The 15,565-nt window shown below is 54.7% G+C and overlaps 1 protein-coding gene across 1 annotated transcript in view; it reads left to right on the top strand.

Moving 5' to 3' along the window:
• The window catches only part of LOC137528017 (complement C5-like), a 208,381-nt gene that overhangs the window by 138,747 nt on the left and 54,069 nt on the right, over nucleotides 1-15,565 (top strand). Inside the window, exons 23-25 of the mRNA XM_068249238.1 lie at nucleotides 13,992-14,081; nucleotides 15,113-15,325; nucleotides 15,401-15,476. Of these exons, the coding sequence (XP_068105339.1) occupies nucleotides 13,992-14,081; nucleotides 15,113-15,325; nucleotides 15,401-15,476 (379 nt within the window). The remainder of the gene's footprint in view (nucleotides 1-13,991; nucleotides 14,082-15,112; nucleotides 15,326-15,400; nucleotides 15,477-15,565) is intronic.

The following is a 15,565-nucleotide window of genomic DNA, read 5'->3' as shown; positions in this document are numbered from 1 at the left end:
GGCCTTGTATTGTCCTCTGCAGGGAACATGGGTACACATGTTAGTGTTTTTTTATTTATCGGGCCACCCCTTCCTATACTAATTCCCTACAGCCCGCCTTGCAAGGGGGAGGCCCGTTTACATCGCAGTCCTCTACTTTCACCTTAGTTGCACATAAATTGTTTGCACATGAGTTGAACCCCCCTCCCCCCACCATCAACCCCCTCACATTACATGTCATATTAGCCTCTGTACTACCTACTGTTCTTAATCAATTATCAGCTATAAAACAGTTGAGATCCAAGTCAACATTCAACCCCCCTGGCTGCAGACTTCCCAGCCCATATATCCATCTCGTCTCTTTCCTGGATATGTGTCGGACCTTATGACAACCCCTCCACCCATATTCCATCTTTTCAAGGCCGGAGAAATGTAGTCCCCCCGGATTACACTGGTGGTGGGTTCTAAAGTGCTCCGATACACTATGTCCCCCGAACCCCTTCTTGATGTTCCTGATGTGCTCCATCACCCTAGATTTCAATGCCCTGGTGGTTCTGCCCACATATTGTTTCCCACACCCACACCACAGCAAGTACACCACCCCCACTGTATTACATGTAATGTTTTGTAAAATTTTAAACTTAGCTCCATTTGCATGGGATATGACCTCATAAGTCTTGCTACCCTTAGCCTCTTCGCATGCCTTACACCCTCTACACGGAAAGAAGCCCTTCTGCTGCCAAAAAGCTGCCTTTTTGTTCTTGGGCCCTTCCACCAGGCTGGGTGCCAATATCTGTTTTAAATTGGGGGCCCTTCTGTATATAAACTGGGGCCTATCTGGCAGGATCCTCTGAAGTATTCTATCCTCCTTCAATATGTGCCAGTGTCTCCTGACCGCACCCTCCATCTCTCTATGCTGACTGGAGAATTCTGTGACAAATGGAACAACATACTTTGTGCCCTCTTGTGTTCTTCCCCCCCTAATCAATCTACCCCTGTCTTTCTTCCCTATTTCAATCACCTCTTTATATAACTCCTCCTCCCTGTACCCTTTTTCTTTAAACCTTTCCACCAATGTGTGCGATTGTTCCATATAATCTTCCACCTTACTGCAATTCCTACGAATGCGTGTGAACTGTCCCCTTGGGATCGCCTTCAACCACTGTGAGTGGTGGCAACTTTTTGTAGATAGGTATCCATTCCTATCCGTGCTTTTGAAATACGTACGTGTAATAAAGTGCCCATCTTTTTTCTCTATTTCTATGTCCAAAAAGTGTATATTTTTAGTGTCACACTCCATTTCAAGTCTTATGTTCAAATCATTGGAATTCAAAAACTCCATGAACTTTTCCAACTCCTCCCTGTTCCCCCCCCCATACAATGAACAAATCATCAATGAATCTTTTCCACATTAATATCTTCCCCTCCTGTTGTGAATTTTCCAATATCAGTGATTCCCATCTTCCCATGAACAAGTTTGCAAGTGAAGGTGCAAACCCCGCCCCCATGGCACATCCCCTAATCTGTATATAAAATTGTCCCCGATACCAAAAATAATTCCTACCAAGTGCATAGGCCAACAACTCAAGTATAAATTCCACCTGTTCTTTCTCCATGTTTGCACATATTTTAAATTGTATAATTTTTCGCTGTAGTGCCCCTTTAAGGGGGGCAAAAATACATATGACTATATAATCACAAAGGTGGGCTGCAGCTCCATATAGGCCTGCGGGGAATTCACTGTCCTGCTGGATGCTGGATGGTCGCTCTCCTGTAGCCCTGCTCTGTACTCCAGGTCCTGCTGGATACTGGATGGTCGCTCTCCTGTAGCCCTGCTCGGTACACCAGGTCCTGCTGGATACTGGATGGTCGCTCTCCTGTAGTCCTGCTCGGTACTCCAGGTCCTGCTGGATACTGGATGGTCGCTCTCCTGTAGCCCTGCTCGGTACTCCAGGTCCTGCTGGATACTGGATGGTCGCTCTCCTGTAGTCCTGCTCGGTACTCCAGGTCCTGCTGGATACTGGATGGTCGCTCTCCTGTAGCCCTGCTCGGTACACCAGGTCCTGCTGGATACTGGATGGTCACTCTCCTGTAGTCCTGCTCGGTACTCCAGGTCCTGCTGGATACTGGATGGTCGCTCTCTTGTAGCTCTGCTCGGTACTCCAGGTCCTGCTGGATACTGGACGATCACTCTCCTGTAGTCCTGCTCTGTACTCCAGGTCCTGCTCGGTACACCAGGTCCTGCTGGATACTGGATGGTCGCTCTCTTGTAGCCCTGCTCGGTACTCCAGGTCCTGCTGGATACTGGATGGTCGCTCTCCTGTAGTCCTGCTCTGTACTCCAGGTCCTGCTGGATACTGGATGGTCACTCTCCTGTAGTCCTGCTCGGTACTCCAGGTCCTGTTGGATACTGGATGGTCGCTCTCTTGTAGACCTGCTCGGTACTCCAGGTCCTGCTGGATACTGGATGGTCGCTCTCCTGTAGTCCTGCTCGGTACTCCAGGTCCTGCTGGATACTGGACGGTTGCTCTCCTGTAGCCCTGCTCGGTACTCCAGGTCCTGCTGGATACTGGATGGTTGCTCTCCTGTAGTCCTGCTCGGTACTCCAGGTCCTGCTGGATACTGGATGGTTGCTCTCCTGTAGCCCTGCTCGGTACTCCAGGTCCTGCTGGATCCTGGATAGTCGCTCTCCTGTAGTCCTGCTCGGTACTCCAGGTCCTGCTGGATACTGGATGGTCGCTCTCCTGTAGCCCTGCTCTGTACTCCAGGTCCTGCTGGATACTGGATGGTCACTCTCCTGTAGTCCTGCTCGGTACTCCAGGTCCTGCTGGATACTGGATGATCGCTCTCATGTAGCCCTGCTCGGTACTCCAGGTCCTGCTGGATACTGGGTGGTCGCTCTCCTGTAGTCCTGCTCTGTACTCCAGGTCCTGCTGGATACTGGATGGTCGCTCTCCTGTAGCCCTGCTCGGTACTCCAGGTCCTGCTGGATACTGGATGATCGCTCTCATGTAGCCCTGCTCGGTACTCCAGGTCCTGCTGGATACTGGATGGTCGCTCTCCTGTAGCCCTGCTCGGTACTCCAGGTCCTGCTGGATACTGGATGATCGCTCTCATGTAGCCCTGCTCGGTACTCCAGGTCCTGCTGGATACTGGACGGTCGCTCTCATGTAGCCCTGATCTGTACTCCAGGTCCTGCTGGATACTGGATGGTCGCTCTCCTGTAGTCCTGCTCTGTACTCCAGGTCCTGCTGGATACTGGATGATCGCTCTCATGTAGTCCTGCTCTGTACTCCAGGTCCTGCTGGATACTGGATGGTCACTCTCCTGTAGTCCTGCTCGGTACTCCAGGTCCTGTTGGATACTGGATGGTCGCTCTCTTGTAGACCTGCTCGGTACTCCAGGTCCTGCTGGATACTGGATGGTCGCTCTCCTGTAGTCCTGCTCGGTACTCCAGGTCCTGCTGGATACTGGACGGTTGCTCTCCTGTAGCCCTGCTCGGTACTCCAGGTCCTGCTGGATACTGGATGGTTGCTCTCCTGTAGTCCTGCTCGGTACTCCAGGTCCTGCTGGATCCTGGATAGTCGCTCTCCTGTAGTCCTGCTCGGTACTCCAGGTCCTGCTGGATACTGGATGGTCGCTCTCCTGTAGCCCTGCTCTGTACTCCAGGTCCTGCTGGATACTGGATGGTCACTCTCCTGTAGTCCTACTCGGTACTCCAGGTCCTGCTGGATACTGGATGATCGCTCTCATGTAGCCCTGCTCGGTACTCCAGGTCCTGCTGGATACTGGGTGGTCGCTCTCCTGTAGTCCTGCTCTGTACTCCAGGTCCTGCTGGATACTGGATGGTCGCTCTCCTGTAGCCCTGCTCGGTACTCCAGGTCCTGCTGGATACTGGATGGTCGCTCTCCTGTAGCCCTGCTCGGTACTCCAGGTCTTGCTGGATACTGGATGGTAGCTCTCCTGTAGTCCTGCTCGGTACTCCAGGTCCTGCTGGATACTGGATGGTCGCTCTCCTGTAGCCCTGCTCGGTACTCCAGGTCCTGCTGGATACTGGATGATCGCTCTCATGTAGCCCTGCTCGGTACTCCAGGTCCTGCTGGATACTGGATGGTCGCTCTCATGTAGCCCTGCTCGGTACTCCAGGTCCTGCTGGATACTGGATGGTCGCTCTCCTGTAGCCCTGCTCGATACTCCAGGTCCTGCTGGATACTGGATGGTTGCTCTCCTGTAGCCCTGCTCGGTACTCCAGGTCTTGCTGGATACTGGATGGTAGCTCTCCTGTAGTCCTGCTCGGTACTCCAGGTCCTGCTGGATACTGGATGGTCGCTCTCCTGTAGCCCTGCTCGGTACTCCAGGTCCTGCTGGATACTGGATGATCGCTCTCATGTAGCCCTGCTCGGTACTCCAGGTCCTGCTGGATACTGGATGGTCGCTCTCATGTAGCCCTGCTCGGTACTCCAGGTCCTGCAGGATACTGGATGGTCGCTCTCCTGTAGCCCTGCTCGGTACTCCAGGTCCTGCTGGATACTGGATGGTTGCTCTCCTGTCATCCTGATCGATGCTCCAGGTCCTGCTGGATACTGGATGGTCGCTCTCCTGTAGCCCTGCTCGGTACTCCAGGTCCTGCTGGATACTGGATGGTCGCTCTCCTGTAGCCCTGCTCGGTACTCCAGGTCCTGCTGGATACTGGATGGTCGCTCTCCTGTAGCCCTGCTCGGTACTCCAGGTCCTGCTGGATACTGGATGATCGCTCTCATGTAGCCCTGCTCGGTACTCCAGGTCATGCTGGGTACTGGATGGTCGCTCTCCTGTAGCCCTGCTCGGTACTCCAGGTCCTGCTGGATACTGGATGGTCGCTCTCCTGTAGCCCTGCTCGGTACTCCAGGTCTTGCTGGATACTGGATGGTAGCTCTCCTGTAGTCCTGCTCGGTACTCCAGGTCCTGCTGGATACTGGACGGTTGCTCTCCTGTAGCCCTGCTCGGTACTCCAGGTCTTGCTGGATACTGGATGGTAGCTCTCCTGTAGTCCTGCTCGGTACTCCAGGTCCTGCTGGATACTGGATGGTCGCTCTCCTGTAGCCCTGCTCGGTACTCCAGGTCCTGCTGGATACTGGATGGTTGCTCTCCTGTAGCCCTGCTCGGTACTCCAGGTCCTGCTGGATCCTGGATGGTCGCTCTCCTGTAGTCCTGCTCGGTACTCCAGGTCCTGCTGGATACTGGATGGTCGCTCTCCTGTAGTCCTGCTCAGTACTCCAGGTCCTGCTGGATACTGGATGGTTGCTCTCCTGTAGTCCTGCTCGGTACTCCAGGTCCTGCTGGATACTGGATGGTCGCTTTCCTGTAGTCCTGCTCGGTACTCCAGGTCCTGCTGGATACTGGATGGTCGCTCTCCTGTAGTCCTGCTCGGTACTCCAGGTCCTGCTGGATACTGGATGGTCGCTCTCCTGTAGTTCTGCTCGGTACTCCAGGTCCTGCTGAATACTGGATGGTCGCACTCCTGTAATCCTGCTCGGTACTCCAGGTCCTGCTGGATACTGGATGGTCGCTCTCCTGTAGTCCTGCTTGGTACTCCAGGTCCTGCTGGATACTGGATGGTCGCTCTCCTGTAGCCCTGCTCGGTACTCCAGGTCTTGCTGGATACTGGATGGTCGCTCTCCTGTAGCCCTGCTCTGTACTCTAGGTCCTGCTGGATACTGGATGGTCGCTCTCCTGTAGCCCTGCTCGGTACTCCAGGTCTTGCTGGATACTGGATGGTAGCTCTCCTGTAGTCCTGCTCGGTACTCCAGGTCCTGCTGGATACTGGACGGTTGCTCTCCTGTAGCCCTGCTCGGTACTCCAGGTCTTGCTGGATACTGGATGGTAGCTCTCCTGTAGTCCTGCTCGGTACTCCAGGTCCTGCTGGATACTGGATGGTCGCTCTCCTGTAGCCCTGCTCGGTACTCCAGGTCCTGCTGGATACTGGATGGTTGCTCTCCTGTAGCCCTGCTCGGTACTCCAGGTCCTGCTGGATCCTGGATGGTCGCTCTCCTGTAGTCCTGCTCGGTACTCCAGGTCCTGCTGGATACTGGATGGTCGCTCTCCTGTAGTCCTGCTCAGTACTCCAGGTCCTGCTGGATACTGGATGGTTGCTCTCCTGTAGTCCTGCTCGGTACTCCAGGTCCTGCTGGATACTGGATGATCGCTCTCCTGTAGTCCTGCTCGGTACTCCAGGTCCTGCTGGATACTGGATGGTTGCTCTCCTGTAGCCCTGCTCGGTACTCCAGGTCCTGCTGGATACTGGATGATCGCTCTCATGTAGCCCTGCTCGGTACTCCAGGTCCTGCTGGATACTGGATGGTCGCTCTCCTGTAGCCCTGATCTGTACTCCAGGTCCTGCTGGATACTGGATGGTCGCTCTCCTGTAGCCCTGCTCGGTACTCCAGGTCCTGCTGGATACTGGATGGTCACTCTCCTGTAGTCCTGCTCGGTACTCCAGGTCCTGCTGGATACTGGATGATCGCTCTCATGTAGCCCTGCTCGGTACTCCAGGTCCTGCTGGATACTGGATGATCGCTCTCATGTAGCCCTGCTCTGTACTCCAGGTCCTGCTGGATACTGGATGGTCGCTCTCCTGTAGTCCTGCTCTGTACTCCAGGTCCTGCTGGATACTGGATGATCGCTCTCATGTAGTCCTGCTCTGTACTCCAGGTCCTGCTGGATACTGGATGGTCACTCTCCTGTAGTCCTGCTCGGTACTCCAGGTCCTGTTGGATACTGGATGGTCGCTCTCTTGTAGACCTGCTCGGTACTCCAGGTCCTGCTGGATACTGGATGGTCGCTCTCCTGTAGTCCTGCTCGGTACTCCAGGTCCTGCTGGATACTGGATGGTCGCTCTCCTGTAGCCCTGCTCTGTACTCCAGGTCCTGCTGGATACTGGACGGTCGCTCTCCTGTAGCCCTGCTCGGTACTCCAGGTCCTGCTGGATACTGGACGGTTGCTCTCCTGTAGCCCTGCTCGGTACTCCAGGTCCTGCTGGATACTGGATGGTTGCTCTCCTGTAGTCCTGCTCGGTACTCCAGGTCCTGCTGGATACTGGATGGTTGCTCTCCTGTAGCCCTGCTCGGTACTCCAGGTCCTGCTGGATCCTGGATAGTCGCTCTCCTGTAGTCCTGCTCGGTACTCCAGGTCCTGCTGGATACTGGATGGTCACTCTCCTGTAGTCCTGCTCGGTACTCCAGGTCCTGCTGGATACTGGATGATCGCTCTCATGTAGCCCTGCTCGGTACTCCAGGTCCTGCTGGATACTGGGTGGTCGCTCTCCTGTAGTCCTGCTCTGTACTCCAGGTCCTGCTGGATACTGGATGGTCGCTCTCCTGTAGTCCTGCTCGGTGCTCCAGGTCCTGCTGGATACTGGATGGTCGCTCTCCTGTAGCCCTGCTCGGTACTCCAGGTCCTGCTGGATACTGGATGGTCGCTCTCCTGTAGCCCTGCTCGATACTCCAGGTCCTGCTGGATACTGGATGGTTGCTCTCCTGTAGCCCTGCTCGGTACTCCAGGTCCTGCAGGATACTGGATGGTCGCTCTCCTGTAGCCCTGCTCGGTACTCCAGGTCCTGCTGGATACTGGATGGTTGCTCTCCTGTCATCCTGATCGATGCTCCAGGTCCTGCTGGATACTGGATGGTCGCTCTCCTGTAGCCCTGCTCGGTACTCCAGGTCCTGCTGGATACTGGACGGTCGCTCTCTTGTAGTCCTGCTCGGTACTCCAGGTCCTGCTGGATACTGGATGGTCGCTCTCCTGTAGTCCTGCTCGGTACTCCAGGTCCTGCTGGATACTGGATGGTCGCTCTCCTGTAGCCCTGCTCGGTACTCCAGGTCTTGCTGGATACTGGATGGTCGCTCTCCTGTAGCCCTGCTCTGTACTCTAGGTCCTGCTGGATACTGGATGGTCGCTCTCCTGTAGCCCTGCTCGGTACTCCAGGTCTTGCTGGATACTGGATGGTAGCTCTCCTGTAGTCCTGCTCGGTACTCCAGGTCCTGCTGGATACTGGACGGTTGCTCTCCTGTAGCCCTGCTCGGTACTCCAGGTCTTGCTGGATACTGGATGGTAGCTCTCCTGTAGTCCTGCTCGGTACTCCAGGTCCTGCTGGATACTGGATGGTCGCTCTCCTGTAGCCCTGCTCGGTACTCCAGGTCCTGCTGGATACTGGATGGTTGCTCTCCTGTAGCCCTGCTCGGTAGTCCAGGTCCTGCTGGATCCTGGATGGTCGCTCTCCTGTAGTCCTGCTCGGTACTCCAGGTCCTGCTGGATACTGGATGGTCGCTCTCCTGTAGTCCTGCTCAGTACTCCAGGTCCTGCTGGATACTGGATGGTTGCTCTCCTGTAGTCCTGCTCGGTACTCCAGGTCCTGCTGGATACTGGATGGTCGCTTTCCTGTAGTCCTGCTCGGTACTCCAGGTCCTGCTGGATACTGGATGGTCGCTCTCCTGTAGTCCTGCTCGGTACTCCAGGTCCTGCTGAATACTGGATGGTCGCACTCCTGTAATCCTGCTCGGTACTCCAGGTCCTGCTGGATACTGGATGGTCGCTCTCCTGTAGTTCTGCTCGGTACTCCAGGTCCTGCTGGATACTGGATGGTCGCTTTCCTGTAGTCCTGCTCGGTACTCCAGGTCCTGCTGGATACTGGATGGTCGCTCTCCTGTAGTTCTGCTCGGTACTCCAGGTCCTGCTGAATACTGGATGGTCGCACTCCTGTAATCCTGCTCGGTACTCCAGGTCCTGCTGGATACTGGATGGTCGCTCTCCTGTAGTCCTGCTTGGTACTCCAGGTCCTGCTGGATACTGGATGGTCGCTCTCCTGTAGCCCTGCTCGGTACTCCAGGTCTTGCTGGATACTGGATGGTCGCTCTCCTGTAGCCCTGCTCTGTACTCTAGGTCCTGCTGGATACTGGATGGTCGCTCTCCTGTAGCCCTGCTCGGTACTCCAGGTCTTGCTGGATACTGGATGGTAGCTCTCCTGTAGTCCTGCTCGGTACTCCAGGTCCTGCTGGATACTGGACGGTTGCTCTCCTGTAGCCCTGCTCGGTACTCCAGGTCTTGCTGGATACTGGATGGTAGCTCTCCTGTAGTCCTGCTCGGTACTCCAGGTCCTGCTGGATACTGGATGGTCGCTCTCCTGTAGCCCTGCTCGGTACTCCAGGTCCTGCTGGATACTGGATGGTTGCTCTCCTGTAGCCCTGCTCGGTACTCCAGGTCCTGCTGGATCCTGGATGGTCGCTCTCCTGTAGTCCTGCTCGGTACTCCAGGTCCTGCTGGATACTGGATGGTCGCTCTCCTGTAGTCCTGCTCAGTACTCCAGGTCCTGCTGGATACTGGATGGTTGCTCTCCTGTAGTCCTGCTCGGTACTCCAGGTCCTGCTGGATACTGGATGGTCGCTTTCCTGTAGTCCTGCTCGGTACTCCAGGTCCTGCTGGATACTGGATGGTCGCTCTCCTGTAGTCCTGCTCGGTACTCCAGGTCCTGCTGGATACTGGATGGTCGCTCTCCTGTAGTTCTGCTCGGTACTCCAGGTCCTGCTGAATACTGGATGGTCGCACTCCTGTAATCCTGCTCGGTACTCCAGGTCCTGCTGGATACTGGATGGTCGCTCTCCTGTAGTCCTGCTTGGTACTCCAGGTTCTGCTGGATACTGGATGGTCACTCTCCTGTAGTCCTGCTCGGTACTCCAGGTCCTGCTGGATGCTGGATGGTCGCTCTCCTGTAGCCCTGCTTGGTACTCCAGGTCCTGCTGGATACTGGATGGTCGCTCTCCTGTAGTCCTGCTCGGTACTCCGGGTCCTGCTGGATACTGGATGGTCGCTCTCCTGTAGTTCTGCTCGGTACTCCAGGTCCTGCTGGATACTGGATGGTCGCTCTCCTGTAGCCCTGCTCGGTACTCCAGGTCCTGCTGGATACTGGATGGTCGCTCTCATGTAGCCCTGCTCGGTACTCCAGGTCCTGCTGGATACTGGATGGTCGCTCTCCTGTAGCCCTGCTCGGTACTCCGGGTCCTGCTGGATACTGGATGGTCGCTCTCCTGTAGTTCTGCTCGGTACTCCAGGTCCTGCTGGATACTGGATGGTCGCTCTCCTGTAGTCCTGCTCGGTACTCCGGGTCCTGCTGGATACTGGATGGTCGCTCTCCTGTAGTTCTGCTCGGTACTCCAGGTCCTGCTGGATACTGGATGGTCGCTCTCCTGTAGCCCTGCTCGGTACTCCAGGTCCTGCTGGATACTGGATGGTCGCTCTCATGTAGCCCTGCTCGGTACTCCAGGTCCTGCTGGATACTGGATGGTCGCTCTCCTGTAGCCCTGCTCGGTACTCCAGGTCCTGCTGGATACTGGATGATCGCTCTCATGTAGCCCTGCTCGGTACTCCAGGTCCTGCTGGATGCTGGATGGTCGCTCTCCTGTAGCCCTGCTTGGTACTCCAGGTCCTGCTGGATACTGGATGGTCGCTCTCCTGTAGTCCTGCTCGGTACTCCGGGTCCTGCTGGATACTGGATGGTCGCTCTCCTGTAGTTCTGCTCGGTACTCCAGGTCCTGCTGGATACTGGATGGTCGCTCTCCTGTAGCCCTGCTCGGTACTCCAGGTCCTGCTGGATACTGGATGGTCGCTCTCATGTAGCCCTGCTCGGTACTCCAGGTCCTGCTGGATACTGGATGGTCGCTCTCCTGTAGCCCTGCTCGGTACTCCAGGTCCTGCTGGATACTGGATGGTCGCTCTCATGTAGCCCTGCTCGGTACTCCAGGTCCTGCTGGATACTGGATGGTCGCTCTCCTGTAGCCCTGCTCGGTACTCCAGGTCCTGCTGGATACTGGATGGTCGCTCTCCTGTAGCCCTGCTCGGTACTCCAGGTCCTGCTGGATACTGGATGATCGCTCTCCTGTAGCCCTGCTCGGTACTCCAGGTCCTGCTGGATACTGGACGGTTGCTCTCCTGTAGCCCTGCTTGGTACTCCAGGTCCTGCTGGATACTGGATGGTCGCTCTCCTGTAGTCCTGCTTGGTACTCCAGGTCCTGCTGGATACTGGATGGTCGCTCTCCTGTAGTCCTGCTCTGTACTCCAGGTCCTGCTGGATACTGGATGATCGCTCTCATGTAGCCCTGATCTGTACTCCAGGTCCTGCTGGATACTGGATGGTCGCTCTCCTGTAGCCCTGCTCGGTACTCCAGGTCCTGCTGGATACTGGATGATCGCTCTCCTGTAGCCCTGCTCGGTACTCCAGGTCCTGCTGGATACTGGACGGTTGCTCTCCTGTAGCCCTGCTCGGTACTCCAGGTCCTGCTGGATACTGGATGGTTGCTCTCCTGTAGCCCTGCTCGGTACTCCAGGTCCTGCTGGATACTGGATGATCGCTCTCCTGTAGCCCTGCTCGGTACTCCAGGTCTTGCTGGATACTGGATGGTCGCTCTCCTGTAGTCCTGCTCTGTACTCCAGGTCCTGCTGGATACTGGATGATCGCTCTCCTGTAGCCCTGCTCGGTACTCCAGGTCCTGCTGGATACTGGATGGTCGCTCTCATGTAGCCCTGCTCGGTACTCCAGGTCCTGCTGGATACTGGATGATCGCTCTCATGTAGCCCTGCTCGGTACTCCAGGTCCTGCTGGATACTGGATGGTCGCTCTCCTGTAGTCCTGCTCTGTACTCCAGGTCCTGCTGGATACTGGATGGTCGCTCTCCTGTAGCCCTGCTCGGTACTCCAGGTCCTGCTGGATACTGGATGGTCGCTCTCCTGTAGTCCTGCTCTGTACTCCAGGTCCTGCTGGATACTGGATGGTCGCTCTCCTGTAGCCCTGCTCGGTACTCCAGGTCCTGCTGGATACTGGATGGTCACTCTCCCGTAGCCCAGCTTGGTACTCCAGGTCTTGCTGGATACTGGATGGTAGCTCTCCTGTAGTCCTGCTCGGTACTCCAGGTCCTGCTGGATACTGGATGGTCGCTCTCCTGTAGCCCTGCTCTGTACTCCAGGTCCTGCTGGATACTGGATGGTTGCTCTCCTGTAGCCCTGCTCGGTACTCCAGGTCCTGCTGGATCCTGGATGGTTGCTCTCCTGTAGCCCTGCTCGGTACTCCAGGTCCTGCTGGATACTGGATGGTTGCTCTCCTGTAGCCCTGCTCGGTACTCCAGGTCCTGCTGGATACTGGATGGTCGCTCTCCTGTAGCCCTGCTCTGTACTCTAGGTCCTGCTGGATACTGGATGGTCGCTCTCCTGTAGTCCTGCTCGGTACTCCAGGTCCTGCTGGATACTGGATGATCGCTCTCCTGTAGTCCTGCTCGGTACTCCAGGTCCTGCTGGATACTGGATGGTCGCTCTCCTGTAGTCCTGCTCGGTACTCCAGGTCCTGCTGGATACTGGATGGTCGCTCTCCTGTAGCCCTGCTCGGTACTCCAGGTCCTGCTGGATACTGGATGGTTGCTCTCCTGTAGCCCTGCTCGGTACTCCAGGTCCTGCTGGATCCTGGATGGTTGCTCTCCTGTAGTCCTGCTCGGTACTCCAGGTCCTGCTGGATACTGGATGGTTGCTCTCCTGTAGTCCTGCTCGGTACTCCAGGTCCTGCTGGATACTGGATGGTCACTCTCCTGTAGTCCTGCTCGGTACTCCAGGTCCTGCTGGATACTGGATGATCGCTCTCATGTAGCCCTGCTCGGTACTCCAGGTCCTGCTGGATACTGGATGGTCGCTCTCCTGTAGCCCTGCTCGGTACTCCAGGTCCTGCTGGATACTGGATGATCGCTCTCATGTAGCCCTGCTCTGTACTCCAGGTCCTGCTGGATACTGGATGGTCGCTCTCCTGTAGCCCTGCTCGGTACTCCAGGTCCTGCTGGATACTGGATGGTCGCTCTCCTGTAGCCCTGCTCGGTACTCCAGGTCCTGCTGGATACTGGATGGTCGCTCTCCTGTAGTCCTGCTCGGTGCTCCAGGTCCTGCTGGATACTGGATGGTTGCTCTCCTGTAGCCCTGCTCGGTACTCCAGGTCCTGCTGGATACTGGATGATCGCTCTCATGTAGCCCTGATCTGTACTCCAGGTCCTGCTGGATACTGGATGGTCGCTCTCCTGTAGCCCTGCTCGGTACTCCAGGTCCTGCTGGATACTGGATGGTTGCTCTCCTGTAGCCCTGCTCGGTACTCCAGGTCCTGCTGGATACTGGATGGTCGCTCTCCTGTAGTCCTGCTCGGTACTCCAGGTCCTGCTGGATACTGGATGGTTGCTCTCCTGTAGTCCTGCTCGGTACTCCATGTCCTGCTGGATACTGGATGGTCGCTCTCCTGTAGCCCTGCTCGGTACTCCAGGTCCTGCTGGATACTGGATGGTCGCTCTCCTGTAGTCCTGCTCTGTACTCCAGGTCCTGCTGGATACTGGATGGTCACTCTCCTGTAGTCCTGCTCGGTACTCCAGGTCCTGCTCCTCTCAATCTGTGGCATGCTGTGACATAGTGTGCAGCGATGATCACTGTGGATTCCTCTTCCTCTACAATATACGGTACTCTGTACAGCGCTGTGTAATATGTTGGCGCTGTATAAACACAATAAAAATGTATTTTTTCCTCACTCTCTAATGTGTGAAAGTCTGGAAATAGTTCCATCAGTTTCTTAACGAAGAAGTCCCCAGTTGCGGTATATTTGGGGCAGTGCAGCAGGAGGTGATTCTCATCCTCAAGCATTGGCACAGTCTACATAGATCTCTTCAACAAAATTGTGGCCGTGTTCTGCATCTGAGCAGTTGGGGACCTGGCAGGGAAACATGTTCTCAAAGAAATTAACGTAACACTAAATTTGCCATCCCATCACTTGACACCTTCAGATCTGACACCAGGTTAAAAACCTTTCTTTCGTCCCAGCCCTCCTTCCCCAACTCTTTGTTCAGGTTCTTTCCAGTCCACCTCAGTCCAGTTTAACATATAACTCCAACTGGGCAAAAATCAGGGCTACTTTGCTAACATTTTTGCTGAATATTAGCATGATTTTGCTTGTCTTTCAATAATTCCAGGTACGATGAAGAGGAACCAGGACATTGCCTTCAAAGTTCCACCAAACATTGTTCCGAAGTCAAAGATTACTCGAGTCTTTTCCATCAATGGTAATTCATGTGGTGCTGGAGGGGAACGTTCTAGCCCAGTATAGTTTTATCAGAACTCTGCGTTAATACAACGCCCAAGTTTGTGTTGGTAATGTCATGGTAATGGTGATTTGAGGCAAGGCCACAAACGCCATGGCCTAGGGCAAAAGGAAGCAAGGGGCGGGCAGCGGGCTGGCAAACTGCGCCAAACATGTCAACCACAGCAAACACAAACCAAATCTGCGGCTGCCCTTCTACCACATGGGGCAAGCAGTGAAGCATTCGTCCTGTGCTCCCCCCATGTGATGTCCTCCTTAAAGGGAACCAGAGAGGAAGCACCCTTGTGTATTTTACCATGTATATCAGTAAGAACATTAGAGAAAACACTTACCATGCTCTCTGTTTCCTCCTCACTGCTAAAAGTGTCTGTTAACAGCAGTCACAAGAATCCCAGACTGAGCAATTAAATCTGGCTTTGCTGGGAATGATTATTGCTGAGTCATTATAGCAAAGCCACAAGGGGGCAGGCTTGGGCTTGAAATAACACCACAGAAGACAGACTTAGCTATAATCTTTCTGTAGCAAAGCTAGACGGAGCAGCTTGACTTCTCAGTCGGGGATTCTTATCAGAGGTGATTATAGTCAGATTACACAGAGAACAATGAAACAAAGGGCAGATTAGGTGTTTACTGTCATGTTCCCACTGATTTATAAGGTAAAATACAAGAGGGTGCTTCATCTCTGGTTCTCTTTAAGAACGAGCCTACAGTCCCTATTTTCATTTACCGGGGACTACCTGTACTCTAGAGATGGAGCAGTACAGATTGAGTGTGGTAAGAAGTTCCAAAGCTCAAAAGCAGCATGACAGAAGGCTCTGGTTTTTAGGGCTTTGAGATAGACCCTGGGGAGTATTAGATATGTAAGATCCTTCTGAACAGCAGTTGCGGGAGATGTGGTGACGCTTCAAAGAAACTTTTAGATAGCCACTATCTAAATTGTACTAAAGCGTTTTCAGAGTCCTTTCTCTGTTCACTTCCTGTTACTGGTTACAGGTAACATCCTGGGTGACGTCATCCATACAGTTCTGAATGCAGAAGGTGTGCAGACCCTGGTGAGTGCTTCCAAGGGCACTGCAGAGACGGAGCTGATGAGAGTCGCGCCGATCGTCTATGTCTACCGATACATGGATGTCACAAATGAGTGGAAGTTGTTGGGAGACAACACCTTCATGGCTAAAGCAGATATGACGAGGAAGCTGAAGGAAGGTAAGTGAGGTTTCCTCTACTTATTTCGCAGACCATCCCCTCCTTAGATATTGTATAATCCTCTCTTCGTTTTAGGTATCAACAGCATCCTCGCCTTCCGTAATGTGGACTATTCCTATAGCTTGCGGAGATACAGTGACCCCAGCACCTGGTATGTAATGACCTCAGCTGCTCCACCCCAACACATCGTGTGTTTGTGAGGTCTGGTGGACCTCTCACCTTCCTTCAGTCCTGATACCC

This window comes from Hyperolius riggenbachi, chromosome 8, assembly GCF_040937935.1.
Source record: "Hyperolius riggenbachi isolate aHypRig1 chromosome 8, aHypRig1.pri, whole genome shotgun sequence".
Classification (NCBI taxonomy): Eukaryota; Metazoa; Chordata; class Amphibia; order Anura; family Hyperoliidae; genus Hyperolius; species Hyperolius riggenbachi.
This window is presented reverse-complemented; position numbering and strand designations above follow the sequence as displayed.